The sequence below is a fragment of the Geotrypetes seraphini genome, chromosome 14 (assembly GCF_902459505.1).
Source record: "Geotrypetes seraphini chromosome 14, aGeoSer1.1, whole genome shotgun sequence".
Lineage (NCBI taxonomy): Eukaryota > Metazoa > Chordata > Amphibia > Gymnophiona > Dermophiidae > Geotrypetes > Geotrypetes seraphini.
Window position 1 is genome coordinate 72,139,128 of NC_047097.1, and position 27,502 is coordinate 72,166,629.

At 40.6% G+C, this 27,502-nt stretch overlaps 1 protein-coding gene across 2 annotated transcripts in view; it reads right to left on the minus strand.

Annotated features, from left to right (window-relative positions):
* The window catches only part of PCSK6 (proprotein convertase subtilisin/kexin type 6), a 106,041-nt gene that overhangs the window by 58,268 nt on the left and 20,271 nt on the right, over positions 1–27,502 (minus strand). For both annotated transcript variants that reach the window (XM_033920860.1, XM_033920859.1), the window contains exons 3-9: positions 25,428–25,538; positions 22,493–22,636; positions 18,588–18,664; positions 18,307–18,395; positions 11,370–11,542; positions 7,126–7,338; positions 5,004–5,104 (exon numbers count right to left, since the gene is read on the minus strand). In XM_033920860.1, the coding sequence (XP_033776751.1) occupies positions 5,004–5,104; positions 7,126–7,338; positions 11,370–11,542; positions 18,307–18,395; positions 18,588–18,664; positions 22,493–22,636; positions 25,428–25,538 (908 nt within the window). The remainder of the gene's footprint in view (positions 1–5,003; positions 5,105–7,125; positions 7,339–11,369; positions 11,543–18,306; positions 18,396–18,587; positions 18,665–22,492; positions 22,637–25,427; positions 25,539–27,502) is intronic.

Genomic DNA, 27,502 nt, shown 5'->3' on the forward strand with positions numbered 1-27,502 from the left:
CTCATAATATCCATTTGCCGCCTGCTGGTACGGACCAGAGTGCAAGGATACCTCATTTTCTGTGCTTTTATCCTGCAGGGAATAATAAAAAGCTTTTGTTTCTGTTAATGCTTAGAGTTACTAGCAAAAGGAGGGGAATAAACAAAAGCGTTGCAAGTGAGTTCACTGCACTATGAACTTCTTTTGCCATCTATAAGCTTTTGATTTCAGGCAAAACAAGTGAACTGAACTTGACTGTGTGCTGAACTGCCTCTTCCCTCATTCACATACCTGATCTGCCTTCATTTTAAAATGGCATGCAGAGGGAAAGGGGGGGGAAGAGCAGTTGAAGAAGAATAACAACCCCCCCCCTTTCAAAACAGATACCCAGGAGAACACATTCAGCAACTACAGCAGGGGTAGGGAACTCCGGTCCTCAAGAGCCGTATTCAGTCAGGTTTTCAGAATTTCCTCAATGAATATGCATGAGATCTATTTGCATGCACTGCTTTCAATGCATATTCATTGGGAAAATCCTGAAAATCCAACTGGAATACGGCTCTCGAGGACCGGAGTTCCCTATCCCTGAACTACAGTATTGCTTAACAAATATTAAACACATATATTGCCCTTGTATCAACTAAAACTCAGTGATGTCAACTGATTTATTGGCTTGCCATCACCAAATGTCGATCCAGCAAGTACAGCTGTTTAACTGGCTTCCAGCAAACAAGAGAAAACCGAGGGCTGGATTCTCAAAACTTATTGTGCCTTTAACAAGGGTCGCTAAACCAGTTCCAGCCAGTTTAGCATGCCAGTATTTTGCGGCCCGATTATCAAAATGGCTCACCGCAATTTTTTTCCGAGTTTCCTAACATCCTCCGACTCTGCCATGCAAATGGAGTACAACGAAGGTCATTGCTATTAAAATAGTACTAAAATGGACTCATTAATATTTAAACGAGCATTCCGGGCAATCATCACCAGGTGACTCTCCTAACGAAGCGCCGGCTTTTAACGGCCAAAAATTACCAGCTGGTCCGGGGGTGCCGGTACTGTTAAAAGTGTTTCTGGCTGTGGCTCATCATAAACTTTTTTTTTTTAAACCCACACTATCCACATAAATTGTAGCAATCTATTTTTATTTATTTTAATAATTTATATTCCTCATATCTTATGCAGATCACAAATTATTCAGGTACTCAAGCATTTTTTCCTAACTGTCCTGGTGGGCTCCCACTGGGGAGTAAGTGACTTGCCCAGGGTCACAAGGAGCAGTGCAGGATTTGAACCCACAACCTTAGGGTACCGAGGCTGTAGCTCTAACCACTGCACCACACGCTCCCACATATAGCGATGGGGGAAAAAAAGTCTCAGAAGCACGCATCTCGAGCATGTGTATACGCACTTGTTGAAAGCTGATTGCACCGCCCCTCCCTTCCCCTCCATCCAATTGTGTCTATGACTGACACAATGACGTAGCATTGCTGGAGGTTCTCCGCTCCACCTATCCACCCATGACTCTCTGTGGACTATTCTGCACATGTGCCGATCGCTATCACTGGCGACTGATCTCATGTAAGTTGGGCAAACCTCCGTGAACCTCCCCGAACCTCATTTGCATGTGTGGTTCTTTGAGAATGACTCATCTATTTGGAATTATTAGATTTATGGCCGTTAAAGTGACCTGTTGAATTTTACCGGCAATATTAGAGAATCCGGCCCTGAGTGACTAAAGAGAGATTTAAAAGACACATGATATTAAGGGCCCAATTTACTGAAGGTTTCTGCTATTTTCCCGATTCTATATCCTGGGATACCGGCACAACAAAACTGACTAATGAACCGATTTGCGCCACTAATTGCGCCCTATCTTGCGTGCAAATCTTGATAGACGCTTTTCTATAAAAATCTGTGTGCAAATATTATAGCGGGCAACTCAAAAGTGGGGCGTGCTCATGAGAGGGGTGGGGACAGGTGGGGGCGTTCACTACAGATGGCACTGTGGATCTGTACCTAAATCACGAACCAGGATTAAAACCAGGTTTCAGCTGCTGTAAATCCTCACGCCCAAAGTTTGGCAAGGAAATCGGATCTAAGCACTTTTCTATAAACAGTGCACAACTTGGACTGCTGTTTATAATATATGTTTTGAGTGTGTGTGTGTGTGTGGGGGGGGGGTCAGTGCCAGGGTTTTTTTTTCTGTCTTATTTTGAGGCACCAGATGACAAAAAATCCAAACCAATTGGAATTACACACAATTGGAAAAATTGTGACAGATTGAACTATAATTTTTGGTGGAACTCAGTTTGCCATATATATAAAATGGAACATACATTTGCAACACAAAAAGGATATATGGATAAATTCAAAAAGATTTGGGGACCATTAACAAAATATTGTAATAATTGAATTTCATTTTCCCATAATAAGAAAATAGTTAAAGAAGAAAGGGAGGGAGGGGATATGGGAGGGGGATTTATACTCTTTATTATAAATTATAAATAAAATATTATTAATAGATGGTATTCTTACATGAAAACAATGTAATAAAGGGAGGGGAAAAAGGTTAATAATTTAAAAATAATTGATAAAATCATTACAATATATATGTTGTATAACTTATTTGCTCCACTTCATCACTGACGCTGAAACCGTGGATTGAAGACAAAGTTTTATTTTATTTTTCTTTCCAGCTTATGATTTATCTTTAATCTTATCTATTGTTTTGCCTTTTATCTTTGTTTTGTTCTATTTCTATCATTTAAATTTCTCCAGAATTCTACTGTTCAACGGCTCCCCCTTCTGCTTCTATTCCTTTCTCTACTCTCTTCTACCTTCCAAAGTATTTAGATCAATGCTGTCTTGTTAAAATGTTTATTTTATTTTTATTTTTCCTCTAACTCTACTTTTCACTTCTCTATTACCCTCCAGGTACTTTAGTTAGATTGTGAGCCTTCGGGACAGTAAGGGAATTTTTCAAGTACCTTTCTTATTTCTAATCTTAATGTATATTTTCTGTAAACCGCTTAGAACCTAACGGATGTAGCGGTATATAAGAAATAAATTACATTACATTATAAGAAAAATAATTACAGTTATATGATATATAAAATCATAAGAAATATAAGATAAGAAATGTTATGTATAAAATACATTATAGAAATATCAAGTGTATTATTAAGATAATTGTATGAAAATTTATGACACTTGTTGTTAAATGAAAAAAAATCAATAAAAAACTTAAACATAAAAAAAAATAATAATAGTGAGGAGGGGGGATGGGCTATGGGTTTATATATATACAATTGTTGTTTTTCTTGATGGATTTACAAGTGATGTTTTCAAGACTATGTATGGTTCTATATTGTACACTTGTTGAAAGATTAAAAATGAATAAAGAATTTAAAAAAAAAATAAAAAATCCAAACCAAAAGGACATGTCAAAGGCAAAACATAAAGCTCAACCCTAACCACAAACCGGATTTTAAAAAAATGTCCCCAAGGTGGGAAAAACATGGCCCTTCCTGACTCTCACCATAATGTTGCAGCCTATGTAAAATGTAGCCTTATGTCTCCATGAGCTCTAAAGAGCAGAAGCCACATCACGCAAGAACTGGCTCACCTAAGTGCATCTGTGGGATTAGCACCCCAGCAATGGCAAGTAAGCAGCTCTACGACACCAATGCTGCTCCCCACTTCCACCTCTGAACCAACCTAGCCTCACCGTCAAGCCTCGCGGGCACTCCTTCCAGCTCCGTGTGAGCATTTACATGAGCTAGAGAGCTACATAAGTGATCACACCTTATTGTACACATGGTTTTGGTCATTTTCACTAGTATTCCATAAGGAAAAGTATATTCCTACTTTTCTTTATAGAATAGGCTTAAGAGGTGCTCTGATGGGCCCATTATAGAATTACTCTCTAAACAAGGGCTTTACGTTGCTCCCTGGTATTTCTGGAAGTTACATTTGAAAGAGGATAAATTATTTCACACATCGGACTGGTTAGCCAAGTGTTGTGCAGTGTCACTCGACATCAGAGCCTAGTACAGACCTATCGGAGTCAAGGAGCTAGAGCTAATCTATCACTCCCTTTGCTAACAAGGGCGTGCATCTTCTCTTGCAGGGTAATTACAGTGTGGCAGATTGAAAAACTCCAAAAATGTCTTGCTAGTAGTGTTCAGAAATGCTACAATGCAGATACAATCACTGAATACACACCGGACCATATCCAATGGGGACATTAACAAAAAAAGTCTAAAATTTCTCAAAAAGGTGGGGCTGGGGATGTTTCCAGTTTATTAGACAAAAAATAAAACCCAACTAAACAAATGAATTCACTAAATTCAATCTTTTTTTTCTTTTTAATTCTCTCTCTTTGTTACTAATTAACATGCACAACTCTATCTCATCTGAATTCAGACTCCAGACCGCCTGTAAGACTAGATCAATGGATTGAAGACTAAGTTTTATTTTTATTTTTCTTTCCAGCTTATGATTTATCTTATCTATTGTTTTGCCTTTTGTCTTTGTTTTGTTCTATTTCTATCATTTAAATTTCTCCAGAATTCTACTGTTCAACGGTTCTACCTTCTACATCTATTCCTTTCTCTCCTCTCTTCTACCTTCCAAAATATTTAGATCAATGCTGTCTTATTAAAAATGTTTATTTTATTTTTTAATTTTTCCTCTATCTCTACTTTTCACTTCTTTATTACCCTCCAGGTACTTTAGTTAGATTGTGAGCCTTCGGGACAGTAAGGGAATTTTTCAAGTACCTTTCTTATTTCTAATCTTAATGTATATTTTCTGTAAACCGCTTAGAACCTAACGGATGTAGCGGTATATAAGAAATAAATTACATTACATTACATCAGATTTGCACCCTTTCCACTGCATACATAATCGCTGCCTCATGCATAATCGCTGCGAATGCCCCCAGTACCAGGTTTGAGAAGCACTGGAGCTAGACTATAATCTGGTAACTAGACAAGCTGCTTTAATAGGAATTTGGAACTTACTTTGCTTCTAATGCCAGGGCAATGATACCTGCTACAATGGGAGCAGACGCCGAGGTCCCAGTGTGCGCATCCGTGCAGCGTTGCCTCAAGTCTGTAGTGACCTGTTGGTAAAACTTCCACAGTTGATGACCGCACAAAAACCAACTGTCGCATGGAATTGCGTTTCTCAAGCTGCTCCACCGCATGCAAATCTCTCTCGTGCATATTCATTTTGGATTATCTGGGCCAATCGGACTAGCTGAGGGTATTCCATGGCCAGCTGAAGAAACGCTAAATGAGTAATAGCTCCATGATGTTCCACAGCTTCTTCACACTTTCACAGAATGGTGCAATAAATGCAGTGAAAGGAAACCCCGCATGAACATCCGCGCTATATTGTGAATAGGTTTTGGATGTTCAGCGGGATTTCCTTTCATTGCACCATTCTGTGAAAGTGTGACTAGTGTGTTTACCATTTGCTGGCCTGTGGCTTCTTCATGCCAACAGATCAGTTTACATTGGCTGGAAGTCATTGTGTCAGACCCCTCCTCCTCTGCTTCTTTGCTGGTTTTGCATGGGGACAATCTTTTTTACCCCGCTGGGTTGGTTTTTTTTTTACTGAGTTGAGAACATAAGAACATAAGCATTGCTTCTGCCAAGTCAGACCATGGGTTCATCATGCCCAGCAATCCGCTCCCGTGGCAGTCCCCCCAGGTCCATGACCTGCAAGTGATCTTTTACCTAAAACATTTTATTCCCTAATCGTATAATTAGAGGGTTACTATACAGGATATTATATCCCTTGCCTTCCCCGTACCTTTTTTTTTTTTACTTCTCTGGCACAAGCAACATTGCTGCCTGCGTCGGCATCGACGCTCTCTCCGACACCACTTCTGGCAACCGCACCTAAGAAGTGATGTCAAAGGGTGAGCACGATGCTTGCATCGGAGAAGTTAAAAAGGTGTGGGGAACAAGAAGGGGTGTGGCCGCGTTGTGCAGCTGGGGGGGGGGGAAGGGAAGGGTGCCATTGCCTTGGATGCCTCTCACCCTCACTACGTTACTGTCCACTGCCATCGGCAAATGGCAAGACTATGGAGGAGAGTCTAAGACTTGGGTCCAGGTTCTCCTCATCCATCAGGACGGATGTAACAAGGGCAGGGATGGGACCTGGGGAGACAACCGACATTGTGGGAATGAGTCATAGTCAAGCAGAGCAAGATTAAATGATTTAATTAACAGGCGGGACCTATTTCACCTGCAGAGTCTAATAAAAATACAACTGAAAAAAAATGTAAGGCCACAATTTCAGCCAGCACGGTTAGCAGATTAAGTTAAGCACTGGTACGTAATACATTTATTCAGTGTCATTATCTGGATAATTAGCTGCCCTGAGTTCACATGCTAAGCAGTGACTGCCCTGTCCTGGTGCTGCTTCTGCTTCTCTCCTACCCAGCCCTTTATCCTCTGGATCATATCCTTCCATTTAGCAATTTAAGTAGCCAGATATTACCAATGTAGGTCTTTTTTTTTACCATAAAACCCTGAGTACACAAGAATACTGACAAGTCACGGTTCACAATGTAACTTCAATGGATTTCAGCGAAGCCACGGCTGAACCCTCGGCCACCATGGCTCAAATGGAGGTCTTACTCAAAAGAGTTGGGAGGATATTATGCCTGAAAACTGTATACAAGATTTGGCAGCCACTCCTGATGAAGCTCCAGTGAATGGGCAGCTCCACTGAGTTTTGGTTGTTTGGGTTTAGTGCTATATTTTTAATATATTCTTTTAAGTTCAAAAAAAAAATGCTGGAATATAATGGCTAAAACAAAAAGAGACTGGGGATGTGAAGTTATGAGGTGAGGTGCTCGACTCTTGAGGAAGACTTCCATTTGAGCTAAAGCAGCTGAGGGTTCAGTCGTGACTTTGCTGAAGGCCCTTGAAGTTACATTGTGAACTCTGACTTTTCAATATTCCTAGGTGTGTTGAGTTTTGCAGTACACTTGGGCATACACCAAGACATTTTTGGTGTTGCAATGTAACCTTTTAACGGCTAATATATTTTTTTAAAAACCAAGTATTTTTATGAATTGTTTTACCCAACACAGGATAACTGTGATTTATTTTAGAAAGGCAAACTTACTATCTTCCTCTCGTAGAAGGCCCCACTGCTGTAGGTGGTAGCCAGAGTTGATGCACACTCCTCCAGGTACCAGGGTTTATTTCCATTCTCTGTGGTACTGCTGACTGAGATAGTGTATATGCTGTTGGTATAGCCGTCACAAGAACAATAATCTCCTTCTCTTCCGCCATTTCCAGAAGCCCAGACGTAAATTGAGCCCAGACCATTACGACCCTGTGCATTAGCAAGGCATTTGATCAGAAGGAGGACCAACCAGCCAAGGCATTGACATTCAAGCTCATCTTCTCACTGTCCTTGCCCATGCATTCCCACATCCCTCCCTCCCCCTCCCCCCCCCCACACACTTTAATAAGGCATGAAAATGTCCTTCAAACTGAAGGCCCTAGTGTCTCTCAAACTTTTTTTAGCTCCGGCACACTAAACGGAGTAAGTATTTCTCGTAGCACATTATAATTGAAATTATAAAATTATTCAAAATGTCATGTGATCGTGGTACCCCCCCTGTTCAAACCCAATATGCACCCAAAAAGAGGGAGAAAAAGCCTCAGACTAATGTAGCAGTATAGAACCAAAAGGTACAAATCAAAACTGCTTTTGATACTTTCACTAGCAAAAAAAACTCCCTCACAGAACAGCTCAGGTTTAGAAAAGGGCAAAGTCACCTAGAGACACGATCAAGGACTTAGCTGACAAAAGACGACTTGAGCTCCAACGCTGTCACGTCTTCTCCAATCTTCCCAACAAGCGACCGTGTTTCACCAATGTTTGGCTCATCCGGGGAACAAACAATACAGCCTTGAAAAGTGCAGCCATGCTGAGACCAGCTGGGTTTGAAGACGGGGTAACTCAGTGCCACGATCACACAACATATTGAATCATTATATGAACATATTATATGTTGTGCATCCTCGTATAATTTGTTAACAAATTATAAAATTGTAAAACCAACAAAAAATTAAATTTGAGACTTATTTATTTAAAGTTCTTTAAGCAATCTATGGATAATTTTAACAATAGTGAAATTAAAGTACTGTAGATAGAATACAATGGATGTGCTTGTTTTTAAGTGCAAATTAACTGAAATGCAGCTCGATAGTTGACAAGCAAACACAAATTTAATCATCCACCATCTGCATAAGAACGTAAGAGTTACCGCTGCTGGGTCAAACCTGTGGTCCTTCGTGCCCAGCAGTCCGCTCCTACCGCGGCCCTTAGGTCAAAGACCAGTGCTCTAACTGAGACTAGCCTTATCTGCATACGTTCTGGTTCAACAGGAACTTGTCTAACTTTGTCTTGAATCCCTGGAGGGTGTTTTCCCCTATGACAGACTCCGGAAGAGCGTTCCAGTTTCCACCACTCTCTGGGTGAAGAAGAACTTCCTTACGTTTGTACGAAATCTATCCCCTTTCAATTTTAGAGAGTGCCCTCTCATTCTCTTTACCTTGGAGAGGGTGAACAACCTGTCCTTATCTACTAAGTCTATTCCCTTCAGTATTTATTTATTTGGTTAGTTTTATGTCCGACAGCCAGTTTCTGACCCAGTTCACCACTTTGGGTCCTAAAGCCCTTCAAGTTTGTTCAACAGCCTCCTATGAGGAACTGTATCAAAGGCTTTGCTGAAATCCAAGTAAATTACATCTAGCTTTTTCAAGTTCAAACCCCCCCAAAAAGCTATGTAGTTGGCTATGTTATGCTAATTTTGACACTGATATTAACGTGAAGCATGGTGTGAAAAAGTGCCGGCTTGTATTATAAGCCTGGACACCGGTTAAGTCCAGCGTCCCGTTAGCTTATTTAATCACACTGAGGTTTCACTATCATCATTATAGATAATATTGTATTAAGTGTATTTTGATTTATATATGCCTCCTTATCTCGATTAATTCATAAGGGATTATTATAACGTGACATATTCAGTTCTTACTGCAGCTTCTTGATTTTCGTAGAGGCTCTTTATCAGCTGAGTTTTGTGTTTGGGGATTCCCTTTTGTGCTAGAGATCTCCATAATTTATTGTGATCCACAGAGTCAAAAGTTTTGCTGTAGTTGATGAAGCAAAAGTATAGGGGCTTTTGGTATTCTTTGCTCTTCTCCAATATCCATTTAACATTGGCAATAATGTCTCTTGTTCCTCAACCTTTTCTGAAACCAGCCTGAACTTTGAGTAGTTCTTGCTCAATGTATGATATGTAGGCAAATATATGTCCCATAAAAAATACTCCAATTCTTTTCTTTTCCTGTTTTGTGTCCACACACATATACACTTACTTAGACTGTCTTGTTCTGCAAAAGGCTAATGAAAGACTTAATTTTAGGTTAGGGAATTTGATACAATATCCCAAAGTTGAATTTTAAAACTAATATCCTGTCAAAAGGAACTCCAGAGTAGAGAATGACAGAGTGACAAAATTCATCACCATTCCCATCCCAGCGGATAACCACAAGAAACCATCCCATGTCCATTTCAACCTCAGTCCTTCTACACTGGCATTCTTCAATGCAAGGCCTGAGGGTCAATGGCTGGAAACCATCTTGTGTCATTCTTTAGTGTCCATCTCAATCTCAGTCCTTCTACACTGGCATTCTCCAATACAAGGCTTGAGGGTCAGTGGATGGAAACCATCCCGTGTCATTCTTTAGTGTCCATCTCAACCTTAGTCCTTCTATACCAGAATTCTCCAATGCAAGATTTGAGGGTCAGTGGCTGTGCCCATTCATATTTTGGTTCTTCCCTCTCTGCTAAAAGAATGACATGGAGATGGTTTCCTGCAGTTATCTGTAGAGACGAGAACAGTGATGAATTTTGTCACCATGTCATTCTCTAATCCAGAGCATATAAAATGCAAAAAATACTCATGACAGCCATATTTCTTTAAAAGATACAAAAATCCACAACATGTGCCTCAATAGGCAAAGGAAGGATAATAATACTGGACTGGGCTGGTCAGTGGGGGGAAGGAGGCGATCACGAAGGGAGGGAGCAGTGCTTGTGGCCTCGGGGGAGCAACAAAGCCGGTTCCCGGGGGTGGGGTCCGGTCGTGTGGGTGCTCCCAAATCGAGTCAATGCTCGGTTTGCGAGTTAGTTTGCTTGAGTGTTTGGCTCGTCTTTCAAAACACTCGCAAACCGAGGTTTGACTGTATACGGTTTCACAGGAAAGTGCAAGGAGACTCTGAAAGGCAGATTGAGGGGTTTAGATAGGAAGTAGAAACATTGAACTTTCAGAGAACTATTCTCAAATACTTCCCCCACCCAAGACCCAAGAGGTGGACAGAGTTCTGAAGTCTCAATGTGTGGATGAGATAATGGTGCAGGAAAGAGGGTTTAAAAAAAAAAATAAAAAAAAATTATTGGCCTAGAAGGTGTTTGCGATCAGAAAACAGTATAAAACGGAGTTTAGAGGGCAAGATGTCAATTTCTCATGTTAGGATTGGTGCAGCGATGCTGTCTGTGGCAGGTGCCAAGCTTTGGAATTTTGCGATACTGTGCTGGGAGGATGAATTTTTAAAAAATGTCAAAAACTCAATTGTTTGTTAGTGCATTCCTGTGTTGTTGGGGGGTTTTTTCCCCTCCATTTTTCTTTTTTTATGAGAGATGCTTGCTATCATGTTTGTATGTGGTGTTCAGCTTATGATTGTAATTTTTGTAAACCGTATAGTTAATACACAGTATATACATTTTTTTAAATAAATAGATTTATTAGGAACTGGAAAATGTTCTGGGTGAGGGTCTTGTTTCATTTAGGACCATGGTGATTAGATAGAGCATTACATTTTTTAAGAACACATCAAAATAGTATTAAACAATATAATTTACAAAGATTATAATACAATCTCTCACTTTGTGGGGGGGAAGATTTCGATTAAGTAGCAAAACAGGTAGAATCTCAGGTATAGCAGATATTCCCTATCCACTAAAAGCTGACAATCTTAAGTCTGTACCTGAGAAAATGTAAGGTTAAGTGACCTTCCCAAGGTTACAAAAATGAATCAGAAGTAGACTGAAACCTTGGTCACCCCTGATTTACTAGATTACTTTTCTACCTCTACGACTGGCACTACTCCCTACAGGTTTCAAACTAGGTACTGCTAAATCAAACCCTTTAATTGTGTCAGTCCCCACGTGTCCAACATTCACACACCACAAAATGTATGCTCTTCATAGGGGTCACGTGTGCTTAACTCCTAACTCCTTAACAATGCCTTTAGTCCTTGAAGTTGTTTCATAAGACATCCCTCCGTTCTCACCTTCCGGATGCCTTGCTCAAAGGCCGCCTTGGCCAGTGGACCCGGCCCATCTACGGTCCTCCCATCGTCATCAGGACCCCAGCTTACACTGTATATGTCAATATGGTCAGGCCGGATGCCAAGCGACTTTGCCTCCACAATATCGGTCACATCCCCGTCTAACATACGAATGCCTAGAAAGACAAAAGCATTTAACACGGGGGTTTAGGGTTTTTCCCATGAGTGCTCACAAGTTACAAACAAAGGCCTTTGTGGCTCACAGCTGAGAAGCGAAAGACTTGTAAGAGGTCTGAATAGTTCATAACAAAGCCACTGTGTGTATCTGAACGAACAAGTGAGTGAGAGGCATCCAAGCTATTCTGAACACATTCCCTTCTTTTCTCTTTACATACAAGCGATGTGGATTCAAATTACTCTTGAAAAGGGAAAATGTTTTGTACATTAAATAAAACTGCCTAAAGACTAAGTTTCCAAATTCAGATTTTAAATGCTCTGGTGACTCCATTTGCATTTGGCATATATTTGAACACTGTTATTAAATCGTTTTAAGAATATTGATTACAAAAAGGAAAAAAAAACCCAAAACGCCAGACCTCATATGGGAAGCAGATACAATATGCATCTGTGCAGCCACCACTTCCCATGTTTGAACAAACGAGTTCTCTCATAGCTGGCTTTCCTCACGTTGAACAAAAGCTTGGCACAAGTCAAAAGGGTCTTCATAAAACAGATCCACAAAAGGTTAATCTATAGAGCAAAAAAAACCAACAAATTTGATAGTATTAATCAAACGATTTGGTAATATTTTTCAAAATGAAGGAAAAGATCTCGGAATTGCCACTCCCAGGATCATATTAATATCATCTAAAATGGAATTGTGGCGTGGATATCTTTCATTGATCAAAAAACCTTCATATTTATATAATTAATTAATTAAGTCAAATTATTATATAAATATGAAGGTTTTTTTGATCAATGAAAGATATCCACGCCACAATTCCATTTTGGATGATATTAATATGATCCTGGGAGTGGCAATTCCGAGATCTTTTTCTTCATTTTGAAAAATATTACCAAATCGTTTGATTAATACTATCAAATTTGTTGGTTTTTTGCTCTATAGATTAACCTTTTGTGGATCTATTTATTAGTGGTTAATCTTTTCTCCTTTTTTATATTATTCTTCATAAAACAGATCATTCTCCAATATCATAAGAAAATTTTTTTTTTCCTTAAATCATGAAAGACAAACTGATGAGTCATAGTTTTAGAATTCAAAATTAATCAAGGTGGAGGGATCTTAAGCAGAATGTGAAGATGGGCAGAGTGCACGATGCATCAACCCAGGAAGAATGGCCCAGGCACATGACACAATGGCAAGTGACAGGGTTGTCCCAACACCAGTCCTTGAGGGTCACAATCCAGTTGGGTTTTGAGAATATCCCCAATGAATTTGCATGGGATCTATTTGCATGCACTGCAGCCTTTGAATGCAAATAGATCTCATGCATATTCATTTGGGAAATCCTGAAAACCCGACCTGGCGAGGGCCAAGGTTGGACACCCCTGGCATAAGACAAAGCATTAAGTTTGGACTCAGGAGGAACAGAGAGGAGCAGCTTGCCAGAGGTATCCTCATCATTCTGCTACCTGCAATGACTGAAAAATAAGGATTTACTTTTCAGAATCTGACTTCACCCAACTACTCTACGCCTTCAAACTCTGCCGCATGGATTACTGCAATGCACTATTCAACCGTCTAATGGTGAAGAACGTATATAGTCTCCAACGTGTACAAAACGCGGCAATCAAACTTCTAAAAAAAACCTCTGTGCCCGTGACTCTGTCTCCCAGGCTCTAATATCAGTTCACTGGCTACTTGCAGCCAAACGCTGTGTTTTCAAGGGCCTGATGCTAGCGTTCAGATCCTTGCATGACATGGCGCCGGGCTACGTGACGGCCAAGCTCCCTCCATACATGCCGAACAGGTCCTCCGCTCACAGGATGAAATTCATCTCAAAATGACCCCTAGCCATGCCTTACAACTGGAAACTGCCAAAAAAGTGCCTATTTCCACGTCCTAGCGAGCCACTGGAATCGACCGGTCCAGCAGATCAGATCCCTTGAAGGTCTCCTCAACTTTAGGAAAACAATTAAAACATACCTCTTCACCTAACTCCCCTGCCCATGACCAATAGATTACAAATAAATGTATATGGGTACTAGACCCCGGTATGTGTCACATTAGGGTAAAAACTTGAATTGAAACTCTTCCATGGTAACTATGGAAATGTAACCTGTAAATCAGGGGTGTCAAAGTCCCTCCTCGAGGGCCGGAATCCAGTCGGGTTTTCAGGATTTCCCCAATGAATATGCATTGAAAGCAGTGCATGCAAATAGATCTCATGCAGATTCATTGGGGAAATCCTGAAAACCCGACTGGATTCTGGCCCTCGAGGACCGACTTTGACACCTGTGCTGTAAATTGTACATTATGTATATTGGTATTATATCACTAGTATGTGTCAAGCTAGAATAATAACTTGTACTGAAAATATTGTACTTTAAGGATGACACTGACTACTGTAACCTATTAAGTATATTGGTATTAGACCCTTTAGTATATAATGATTTAGAATAAAAAAAACTATCATAAAATGTACTGCAATTATGGCAAATCATAACCTGTTAACTGTCTTTTATGTATGTTCCATCTATAACCCGTTCTGAGCTCTTTGAGGACAACGGGATAGAAAATGAATTGAATAAATAAGAGTTTGCGAGGAGGGCTTGATGGAGCTGCAGAGTGAACAGACTTGTAACTGAGTGCTAGTTGGAACCGATGGAGTTCATATAGGCGTGAAGAGAGGTAACATGCTCATAGTTATGCTGAAGGAAGGTAACTCATTCAGCTGAATTTGGAATAGATGGCCGAGGAGAAAAGAGGATTTAGTTACAGAAACATTACACCAGTCCAAGAAGGAGATGCCAAATAATTGATATGAACTCTGGTAGTGTATTCAGACAGGAAACAGCAGCTTTCGGTGGTGTTATGCAGGCAGAAATATGTTTTAGTAATATTTTGACTATGATCAGAAGAAAGAAAGGAGTCAAATAAGACCCCATGGCTGTTTCAATATGTGATCATTTCTAAACTAGATTATTGCAATTCCTTGTTAATCAATGTATCACAAAAAGAAAAAAGGAGACTTCAGATAATCCAAAACACTGCAATGAAACTCATTCATAAAGCAAAAAAATATGATCACGTTACTTCGTTATTGATCAAGTCCCATTGGCTACCTGTTAGCCACCGAATTACTTTCAAAATAGTATTTCTAGTCTTCAAAGTACTATCTTTTAACGAACCACAGTTCATGTCTAGAATGATCACTCCATATTATACCCCTCGTTCCCTCCGATCGTCATCTCAAGACCTACTATCGGTTCCTTCTTTAAAAATCGTGGGTACAAGGAGAAATGAAATGTTTTCTGTTATAGCTTGGAACGCTTTGCCATTTTTTATCAGAAAAGAAAAGGATCTCATCTCTTTTAAAAAACTTTTTAAAACTTTCTTATTTAATGATGCTTTTATCAATTAAACGACCAAGCCAATGAAGACTTTCACAAAAAAATTTTTTCTTTTTTTCCCCTTATTCCCCCCTTCCTCGTGTTTTTACCTCTTTTATGTTTTTCTGATTGATAAAATTGTAACTTTTTTCCCCTTTCCTTTTATATCATGTTTGTCACTAAGCCACATGTACAAATAAATTTATAAGTATTTTGACTTTTTACTTGTGTCTTAATAATATTTGTTGTCTAAAATGTTGTTTTAAAACTGTTTTAACATTGTTTGTTTGTTATCTCATAAGTTGTTTTTAAAATTGTTCATCGCTTAGAATGTTTTATATAGGCGATTCATCAAATAATAAACTTGAACTTGAACTTGTGTCATGCAACAGGCTGTGATGCAGGAGAACCAGGTTCCATTCACAGCTTCTGCTAGCCAGGTCTATTACAGAAGAGAGAGCCATCTATCCCAGCCTTTGCTGCTTGAGGGTGTTGCTCATTACTTACTCTGGAAACTAAGAGCAATTCAGTTGTACATCGACGTCTTCTCATTTAGATTGCTGGTTCAATCTCTTGTTCTCAGTACACTGGATTATTGTAATGGGCTCCATCTTTCAATATTCCAAGAAAAATCTTAAAAGGTTGCAGATTATCCAGAATACCGCTATGCGTTTGATTTTTGGACTGAAAAGATCCAATCACATGAGGCAGTATTACCATAAACTGCATTGGTTGGCAATAGAGGTGAGAGTGATCGTGCAAATTTAGCGAGCCTTCGCTACTCTCTGCCAACCTCATTTGCATGAATGTTTTTTTTTGAGAATGGCTTGCTTTTTTTAAATTCGCTACCAGAACGGTTTTGATAGCAGCCCGTGATTTTATAACGTGTGGTTTTTTAAGAATCTAGGCCTGAGTTTGAAGGCTAACATTCAGACTAAACCATGCACAGCCCAGGGATGCTGGATTACCACCACCAGTATCCTGCACGGCTACAAAGAAACAGGACGAAAAGTACATGAGAAGCAGACAAAGAAAACGCTGCATACTAAAGAGGTCATAAAAGCTTCAAGAAGGGAGCTAGAATTAATTTTGAAAACCATTACACCATAGCTGTTATCTATATTCTTAATGATGTCTTGCCTAAAGCAAGCAAAAAGCAGAATGAAAAAAAAAAAAAAATTAGAGCAGCAGGAAGTAGCCTTAGACTACAGTTTCATGAAGTGTGACAAGCAATGTTCATTCCCATCATCAGTCGTTTAGGCTCATTACACATGAGTATTCGGGAAGCCCACACAAAGAGTTGCTCAGCTAACCAATGCACATCATTTTTCATAGGCCGAATCAAAAAGAGCCAAGATCAACAACAGTAAAATAGACCAAAAACAATCCAACCTTAACTGTTAACTGTGTTGGGTCCGCTGGGAAACAGTGATCATAACATGATCAAATTTGAGCCTCTACTGGGAGTAACAATCGCAAAAGAAATCTACTGTAGAGGCGTTTAATTTTCAAAAGGGCAACTATGATAAAATAAGGAAAATGGTTAAAAAGAAGCTAAAAGGATCAGTTGCAAAGGTTAGGACTGTAAACCAGGCATGGATGTTATCACAGAAGCCCAGACCAGAAATATTCCACATATCAGCAAAGGTGGAAAGAAGAGGATATGGTTAAAAGGCGACGTGAAAGAGGTTATTAGAGCCAAAAAAAAAATCCTTTAAAGAATGGAAAAAGGATCCGAATGAAGAAAATAAGAAGAAACACAAGCACTGACAAGTTAGATGCAAAGCATTAATACAGAAAGCTAAGAAAGTATATGAAGAGACCCTTGCAAAAGAGGCAAAAACTCCTAACAATTTTTTTAGGCACATCAGAAGCAGAAAACCTGTGAGGGAAATCTGTGGGACCGTTGGACGATCAAGGAGCAAAAGGGGCACTCAGGGAGGATAAGGCCATAGCGGAACATAAGAACATAAGAATTGTCGCTGCTGGGTCCATCCTACCCAGCAGTCCACTCACATGGCGGCCTCCAGATCAAAGACCAGTGCTCTAAATGAGTCCAGCCTCACCTGCGTACGTCCCAGTTTAGCAGGAACTTGTCCAGCTTAGTCTTGAAACCCTGGAGGGAGTTTTCCCCTACGACTTTGGAAGAGCGTTCCAGCTCTCCACCACTCTCTTTGCTTCAGTCTTTACGGAAGACGATGTAAGAGATCTACCTGAACCGGAAATGGTTTTCAAGGGTGATGATGGGGAAGAACTGAAAGAAATCTCGGTGAATCTGGAAGATGTACTAAGCCAAATCGTCAAGTTAAGAAGTGATAAATCACCAGGACTGGATGACTCGGGGTACTAAAAGAACTCAAACATGAAATTGCTGACCTGCTCTTAATGATCTGCAACCTGTCGCTGAAATTGTTCTTTGTTGCCTTGCACAGGGTCGTTGATCAGCAGGCCTAGAAGACAACGATGGCGGCTAATTGGAATTCCGTTTGGATGAGGCAGAATATCTTCTAGACCAGTGATCTCAAACTTAAACCTTTTGCAGGGCCACATTTTGGATTTGTAGGAACTTGGAGGGCCTCAGAAAAACTTTCTTAATGTCTTATTAAAGAAATGAAAATTTTGCATGAGATAAAACTCTTTATAGTTTATAAATCTTTCCTTTTGGCTAAGTCTTAATAACAATATTGTAATTTATAGCTAAAGAGACATCTGATCAATCAACTGTTTTATTTTACTTTTGTGATTATGATAGAAATGCCAAGGGCCTCAAAATAGTACCTGGCGGGCCGCATGTGGCCCCTGGGCTGCGAGTTTGAGACCAATGGCCTACAACTATGAAGAAGATCGAGAGGTTTGTGGTTTAGATAAAGTAGTTATAGTATCTGTGTTTTCTGATCTTAACTGCCACCTCCTCAGTTTTATCCACAAACAGGTCATTGTCACAAGCAGCAGCAGCATGAATTTGAACCCATAACCCCAGGGTGCTGGGGCTGTAGCTTTAACCATTGCGCCACACTCTTCCCGGGCCGCAGTAGAAACCTCTACCACAGCTTAGTAAAATGGGACCTAAAGTGGCTTGGTTACATTTATAATAATAATAATAATAACTTTATTTTTCTATACTGCCATAGTCAGGCGACTTGTAGGCGGTTCACATTGAAAGAAGGCTGGACAGTCAGCGAATAATGAGGAGCCTAAAATAGAAAAGTTACATACTAATTTATGTTCCATGGGTAAAGGATACATGAAAAATTGGAGCTTCCTGAGAGATTGAATAGTGTTTATGACTTAGAATCAGAAAAAACATTTCTCTAGTTGCAGTTTCTGGGAAAAGGCAAATTCTCAGCTGCTCGTTACCTGGGCTTACCTCCTATTTTTGCATTGTAAGCTATACCCACTACACAATGCGAATTGTTTGCATAGGCTGCAACCTGCCCAGCACATCGAGTACCATGTCTGGAAGAAAAAAAGCACACGAGTGAACTGTTCCGATTGTGAACATCCACAAATATTCGCACACACAGATTATTTTAATCCACTAGAAAACCGGAATCTTCGCGTCATGTTAACATTTCATAAGGGCTGCAAATAAGCCCATATAAAGCAAGGTTATTTGAGAGCAAAGAGAAGGGCATAAAGACAGCATACTTATTCTCATTGCTGATATCATATCGGGGGGTGGGGTCATCGTCCCCTCCATTCACATCATAGCTCGCAAGTGGATCCTGAAAAACATTCATTTGATTTAGACAAATCAGCTCTAGCCACAGAATAAACACATGACAAGCACCCAAAACAGGGTCAAATCATCTTTACTAACCCCCGCTAGCTTTCTTAGTGCCGGCCGCAGCAGTAACAGCTCGGACGCTCATAGGAATGCTATGAGCGTCGGAGTTGGTACCACAGCGGCTGGTGCGAGAAACCTATTATACTGTTTCATGCACAACACGGAGGTGCATTTTCAAATCAACATCTGAGTCACAATGGGGATGTCCTTTTCATAACGTTCTTGCTCTGGATGACGTCCAAAGTAAACAGCCATTTTCCAAAATGAAGCTACAAAAAAAAGGCATCGTTTGTACAAAAATGGCTTTACAGACGTCCCCTGGAGAGCAGAGGGGCAGCCCAGCGGTCAGTGCGGTGGACTGCAAGTAAAAATCCCATCACTATTCATCTATACGTTATTGTGAGCCCTCCAGGAACAAATAAAAATCTATTGTACCCAAAGGTACACCACTTCAACAGCCATCATATACAGTGGTGCCTCGCATAACGGACGCCTCGTACAGCGAACGCTGCGCATAACGAACTTTTTGTCTTGCTCCCTATAACGAACTTCGTTTCACACAACGAAGTCGCCCGAGGGGCCCGGGGGGGGGCGGAACTACTCTCGCCGCTTCCTAATGTGAGCCGGGAACAGCAGCACCCTCCTGTCTGAATGCAGTGTTCCATCATCTCCCTCCACCTTACCTTAAAAACCGAGTTTTCCGGCTTTCTTTTTCGGCCAGCCACACACTTTCAAAGAGCAGCACATGCGCGCATGCTCTGTTGTTCAATCTTCTCCTCTGACGCAACCGGAAACCGGAAGTTGCAGGAGAGGAGAACATTGATCAACTCCAGCAGCTGCGCGTGCACAGCTTTTTGAGATCGTGCGGCTGGGTGAGGGAGAAGGCTGGCAGGCTCTGCATGTGAGGTGAGGTGGAGGGAGGGAAATGTAGGGCTGCAGAACGAATTATTTTGTTTTACAGGTATTCTTATGGGAAAACGCGTTTCACACAACGAACGTTTCACATAACAAACTTGCTCCTGGAACGGATTAAGTTCGTTGTGTGAGGCACCACTGTATAGTAACACTAGCTGATCACCCAGCGTTGCCTGGATATTTATTTATCCCAATCTTCCAGTATCGATAGACTTATATTCAGTTATTACGCCTGAAACACGTCACCCCCTTTTTACCATGTCACCCCTCCCAATCTGTCTTGCCATATACGAGACAAAAGAACATCGAAGTCCGTCCGGCATCATCTTCACTTCCCCACTGATAGGCACCACTCCTGCGCATCAGAAATCAAGCTATAGTTTCTCAGCCGTCAAGCTTTGTGTCGACATTATCCTCTTTCTAATTAGGGATCCTTTGTCTATCTCTCGTATTTGTGAACTCATGCTGGTAGATGTCTTAGAAACACCTACAACTGTACCTGAATTTCTATGTTCCAAGAAGGCTCAAATATTTGTAAGGAAATTCTTCTTTACAGAGAGGGTAGTTGATGCCTGGAATGTGCTCCCGAGGGAGGTGGTGGGGAGTTCAAAAAAGCATGGGATGAACACAGAGGATCTCGAATCAGAAAATAATGGTTTATATTGAAGGAACTAAAGCCAGTACTGGGACAGACTTGCTGAACCCGAAAGCAACTTACCTCTAGGTACAACTGAAAATCTGATCCATACAAAAAGTGAGCTATTTATTTATTTGTTAAAAAAATTTATGAATCGTTTCAATCTAAGCGATGTACAAAACATTTACATCCACAATTTCAAGCAGAAACAAACATTATAAAATCCAGTAAACAAATAAGTCAATTTTCCCCACAAAATTTCCTTAATACAGAATTCTTTAAATCTGAAACAAATAGAGAAAGGCGTCCACAACCAATTGTGTTTTTAACCCACACGATCTTTGCAGAATCTCATTATACCTGGAACTGAATTCCAGAGATCCTGACTGGCAATTGAGAAAGTAGATATTCTAGATTTTACATTTTCTTTTAAATTGATGAGCAACATCCCCCCCCCCTCCCCCTCAGATCTCAAACATCTTGCAGGTTGATAAGACGTCCCACAAGTTTTGAAAGCAAGTAGGAGAAGAGGAGGAAAATAAAGACGCAGTTTCAGTATGTACATGAGAAGATGGAGTTTGCGTTTGTGGGACCAGGGTCAAACTTTGTCCCCATGTCATTTTCTACCTATTACTGTATTTTAGAAAAAGAGTAGCAACCCTGGAGACAATATTAAAAGTTCTATAAAATAAACACAGGTAACACTTTTGTTTCTAATAACCGATTTGATAAGTACCTACGATAAGCACAAAGAAATACAAAGCAGTGCAAATTACAAAGACTAGGGGGACACTTGAACTTACAGGGAAATACTTTTAAAACCAATAAGAGGAAATATTTTTTCACTCAGAGAACAGTTAAGCTCTGGAACACCTTGCTAGAGGTTGTGGTAAGAGCGGATAGCGTAGCTGGTTTTAAGAAGGGTTTGGGCAATTTCCTGGAGGAAAAGTCCATAGTCTGTTATTGAGAAAGACATGGGGGAAGCCACTGCTTGTCCTGGATCGGTAGCATGGAATGTTGCTACTCTTTGGGGTTCCGGAATCTTGCTATTCCTTGAGATTCTGCCTGGAATCTTGAGACTCTTTGGGGTTCTAGAATCTTTTCTTACTCTTTGGGATTCTGGAATGTTGCTACTCATTGGAGTTCCGGAATCTTGCTATTCTGTGAGATTCTGCCTGGAATCTTTTTACTCTTTGGGGTTCTAGAATCTTTTGTTACTCTTTGGGATTCTGGAATGAGATTTTGCGATCTAATCAAATAATTTATTAAACTTGAAACTTGAATGTAGCTACTCTTTGGGGTTCCGGAATCTTGCTCTTCTTTGAGATTCTGCCTGGAATCTTGATACTCTTTGGGGTTCTAGAATCTTTTCTTACTCTTTGGATTCTGGAATGTTGCTACTCATTGGAGTTCCGGAATCTTGCTATTCTGTGAGATTCTGCCTGGAATCTTTTTACTCTTTGGGGTTCTAGAATCTTTTGTTACTCTTTGGGATTCTGGAATGAGATTTTGCGATCTAATCAAAGAATTTATTAAACTTGAAACTTGAATGTAGCTACTCTTTGGGGTTCCGGAATCTTGCTCTTCTTTGAGATTCTGCCTGGAATTTTGAGACTCTTTGGGGTTCTAGAATCTTTTGTTACTCTTTGGGATTCTGGAATGTTGCTACTCTTTGGGGTTCCGGAATCTTGCTCTTCTTTGAGATTCTGCCTGGAATTTTGAGACTCTTTGGGGTTCTAGAATCTTTTGTTACTCTTTGGGATTCTGGAATGTTGCTACTCTTTGGGTTTTGGCCAGGTACTAGTGACCTGGATTGGCCACCGTGAGAACGGGCTACTGGGCTTGATGGACCATTGGTCTGACCCAGTAAAGCTTTTATTATGTTCTTATTTAAGTGAGGACAGCTGCAAACAAAAAAAAAAATCACAGATAAAATATAATCAGAACCAGAATGTGCAGGATTCAAAACCTAAGATCAAGACAAGACTTACTCCTGGGGATTTCTGTGTAAAACAATGTTAAAGACTGAGTAAAGTAGCTGATGCCAGTGGCTGCAGCACAATTTTGCACATTCTGTACAGGTGGGATTTCTGCATTGCGTATCTGAGCAAATTACCCCAGTAGTGCTGCACTTTTGGTTATCTGTCATTTGGCACAGGTGCTCTTTGTCCTATGAAAATTCAATGTCCTGCTACTAGAGTGTAACAAACTTACATAGTTTTGCACGAGATCCGGGTGATTTTTCTCTACACCATCGTCAAGAATGGTCACAACCACATTCTTGCCAGTGTATCCTCTATGCCATGCTGCCAGGACATTCATCTCTGACCTGCAACGGTGGTTTTTATCACTACAATGCTAAAGAAACAAAGCAAAAAAAAAAAAAAGAATTAACGAGCATTTGCATTGCACAGTGCACCCCTGGAACAGGATAAAATTATTGTGATATTAGTATTTTGTAATGAGAATGCACTTTTCGCATGTTCCATAGAGCATATATTGCACCCTTCCAGTCACGTAAAATGGGCTACTCACAGAAGCGATATTGTTTGAAATGTACCTTAGAAGAGGCAGGTTATATCCATGCCTTTTGGCTTTGCTTGGCCATCCACCCTTTTTGGAAATGAGTGGGGGACAAACCCTGGGTCAGAACCTGGCAGTCTCCCCAGAGGCCTTTATATTGGGGATACGGGATAGGGGTCCAAAAGTTATGTATATTAGATCACAAGGCCATTTTGAAAGAGTGGACATCAGAGGACTCTCCCTCTTGCTGGGGGGTGGAGAATGAGTATACATGAACCGATGGGATGGGAAGCCTGGGATGCTTGAGGGACTTACAAACGGAAGAAGCATTTTCTCAGTATATGGGATCCTTCTCTGCACTCCCTCCCACACCATCTATGTAGCCAAACTTTAAACCAGCTATAATCCTGCCATGCAGAGCAGTCTAGCTTAGGCAATTACCACATCTTCCTTTTCACTCTCACACCCAAGAGGGATTTTGGAACGAGGGTGGTAGGGAATGGGGATAGGGATTAAGGGGGGGAGGGGGTTGATACAATTTGTTTTTTGTTCCTCTGAGCTGTTGGTGAGGAAAGGAGGGGTAAATAAAGGGGAAGGGTCTCAGGTCAGAGGAAGGTTATAATTCGGAGCAGTTTCTGGCTCCTGTGGTTTACTATTGGGTTTTCCTGTTTGGGTTTTGCAATAGTCAATTCCATTGTTATAGCTTGTTGATTGTGAAAGTGCTTATGGCAAGGAAGAGGGGATGGGTTGTACATGATGACGAGTTTGTACTGTGGTGCTATTTTAATTGTCCTTCTCTTATGTTGTCATCAATAAAAACTGTTTTCAACTAAAATTGTTCTGATATAAGCTAAGGGCAGGCTGGTCAGTGCAATAGTAACTTTACACACTCCTCTATATGTGCATTTCTTCCTCCAAATAACCTTGCCCCCTACAATTTCTGCAAGACCCTTCCTCAACTTTGGGATCTGGGTTGGCCACGTTGGGAAACAGGATACTGGGCTAGATGGACCATTGGTCTGACCCAGTATGGCTATTTTTATGTTCTGATGTGAGCCAAGTCTAGGACAGTCAAGCCATTGTGACATCACTGAAGACTTTGGCTCTTAGGCATTGGTGGAATGAGGCTTTATGACATCACAATCCCAGCTCTGGAATGTTGCTACCATTTGAGTTTCTGCCAGGTACTTGGCCTAAGTGACGCCCACCTATCGTATCATTCCCTCTGTTGTCTGTTGGTTATTAGGCATATATTGGAATTAGTATCTCCCTCCCCTCCTCCTGTGCTAAGTCTTTGTCTTATGCTCTGTTTTCAAATAGGTATGTACACTGCCTAGATGGTTCGATGGGTGGTATATCAAAATAAAAATAAACTTGAAACTAACTCGCGTCTACTTTGCAACGCCTAAAATGTAGGCGTTAGGTAGACGCGTTTGAGCGCTGAGCGGCATACGATTCTGGAAATGGATGGTCCAAATCGTAGTCACTCCCATGTCACGCCTACACCACGCTCACATCTATTTTTTAGGCGCAGCTTTTTCAGACGGCCGTCCACGATATTGTGGACGTCTGTTTGTAGAATCGCATCCAGCCTTTAGACGTCTTAAGTTCCAATTAATGCGTGTTAAAAGTCCTTACTTGAACTTATTATCCACTTTCTTTGCACGCCTAAGTCGGCAGACGTCTGCATTTTGAACGCCTAAAGTTAGATGTCCTTTACAGAATCTAGGCCTTTATGTTGACTAACTATAATCATTCATAGACATTAGTGAGAACATGATGAATATTATAATCCTCCAACGTGGGCCCCTGTTTCATGGCTCAAATGCCATTTATTCAGGGCACCAGATACCAGCTGTAAAGAAAGAACAAATAACATTGTCTTTCTACTCATTTAAAGCTTCTTCCCAGAGCCTGAGGCTTTTTCCTCCTAATAAGACATATTAGCACTAGATGTATTTATACATTCGATAGTGGAGTTCTGTTATATTGATTGCTGTTGAATTCCTCCACTCCTCTTATCATAGTTATTGCTTCATATCATTTCCAGTGGAATCAAATATTACACTTGTCTCACTTGGGAGTCATCAGCAAAGGAGAGGGGGGCACAAGATAAGCCAGGGGAGGGGTGAGAGAGTACTAGAAAAAGGGATATTTCTACACGTATTTTATTTTTTGCATTGTGGGTGTTTTATCAGTGTTCACTGGTTAAAATCTTAAATCAGAAGATATATATATATATATATTTCTCTCTCGGTTTTTAACAAAACATAGCTACAGCCTTCTTTTTGGAGCACATCCTAAAGTTTGAAAAGATAGCAGAAAACTCAAATAGCAAAAGTAATGTACTTCGTATGTGATGATGAGTAAGCGAATACTTCAGCTGCTACCAACCAGGCAGATGGAAGTCCTTGTCAGACACCGTGCCGCAGGTCTTTCTCCAACCTCCAAAATAAATCACACAGAAGCACAGCCAGGGCAGAAGGGGCAAAGTATTGTAATTAACCTAAAGAACAAAACACACCTGGAGCCCAGCAGAGAGAACAGAACTACCATCCACTATTGGAAAATAAAGAACTATTTATCACCCCAGAAGACAGAGGCTTCATTACAAAAATACACTTACCAGGTACCACATGCTGGGCCACATCAGGTCACTGAAATTCATGAAATGGGGCTCAGTCCATGTATGCCTTTTAACTCTCTTTTTCACTTCCTGCTGTTGCACCCACTCCACCTGAAAGAGAGTTACACAAATTTAAGAACAAAAAACTATTTCAAAAAGACATCTCTGGTACCTTCACTGAAAATCAAATCTCACTGGATAATTGCATAGTTTTCAATCTTATATTTCAAACTTCTTAGCCAGAGTGAACTACACTTCTCCCTCCCTATTCGCAGTTTCAATTATTCGCAGTTTTTAGCTTGCTGGCTGCTCCCCCCAAATTACGTCTGCTTGCATAGAGAAATCACCAATTCCAAGCATTTCCAGAGAAAATCGCCGATTCCCAGCACTTTCTTCACCGTGTTTTGCCTCTCCTTCAGGAACAGGCCAGGTCTCCCACCATGTTATTCGCGGTTTCACCATATTCCCGATTGGTTTTTAATAGAAAACAGCAAATAACATATGAAAAAGTTATTCGCGGTTTTTCTGTATTTGCGGTTCTGTTAATCCCCTATCACAGCGAATACAGAGGGCGAAGTGTATTATTATTATAATATTTTTTTTTAGATCTGTTTATTGAACTTTTAGTACATGGTATAACAGAGCAGAATCAATATGAGCTGTTCTTTTTCCATACGGATACAAAGCAGAAATGGGAAACAAGATTGTGGATGGAACCTAAGCATAGTACCGGGCAGAGCTTTGGGTTTCTGGCCCAGAAATAGCTAGGAAAAATCAGTAATTTAAGGCGAGGGTACGGTTGGGCAGACTGGATGGAGTATTTGGGTCTTTATCTGCCATCATTTACGATGTTACTATGCTTGGTAATAGCAAATGTCTCACCCAACCCCACCCTTCCCCATCCCCAAATGTCCTACCCAACAAGTGCTGTGTAAAAAATTTAAATTAAATTTTCCTGGAGAAAAGGTGGAATACCTTTTGCTTGACATAATCATCATCCAAAAATATGTGTTATTTGAGCTTCCAGGCCTTTCTCCAGGTATTCCTAAAGTACTCTTGTGGTTTCAAAGACTTGCCTGACTGGTTCATTTATTGAGACAATATATACCCTATGCACAACTTGTTCTCCAGTCAAGTCATCTTCTTGGGGGTATCTACTGATCAAGGATGCAGGGTCATGTTGCTTCTTTAACTGCCTCCCAGTTTTGGATAGTTTGCTACTAGGGATATGCCAAGAATTAAAAGTTTTGCCATTTTAAAGGCCTCTTATGCCAGATGTAGTTAAGTACGAGAAATTTCAAGCAACGCCTTGTGGAGGCTCCCCTCTCAGTGCTGAAGACTTTGCAGAATTTCCCTACTCATATTTGCATTAGCAAGGCAGCACAGACAAGTTTTCAAATGAAAATAATCTAATCAAAAGGTATCAGAACCTATTATTGGCATGCACTCTTCATGACCACACAGAGCTGAACAATTAAGCTGCAAAAGGGAATAGTCTTTGAACTATTCTGATTTGGCTGGAAAGATGTTCCAAATGCACAGCTGCCTTGTCTATGCTTTCGTTAGGAAGCAATGCCACAGCATCAGGGCCTCGGTTCACATTTGGCTGCCACGATATGGTAGAATTAATAACACCTGTCCCAAGTGTCTAATGGACCCCTTTTCTCACATTTGACTGTTAGAGAGAAACGTTTACTTAATCAAGCTCAGGCCTGACAGATGGCAGGTTTAAGGACCCATAACGCTCACCAGCTCTCCTATAGCCCTCTATGCATACATTTAGTGCCCAATGCCCCATAGCAAAGTACGAGAGCACCGCAGCCCGCCACCTGTCTTCCTAGATCCCATCTTTGATTAACAATTATTTTCCAACCCATCCTGCAGAAAAGTTTTGGGAAAAGGAAACGTAAGTATTGCCACAGCTGTCTGAGCTCAGAAAATTCACTAGCCTAAGTCCTTCTATGACAAGGTTAACCGGGCAACATGCTGCAGGCTTACAGGGCCAGCTTATAGCTTTTTTCACATGGCCATTTGCTAACCAGCTGCTCTGCATGATTTTCCAAAGCATGTAGCTC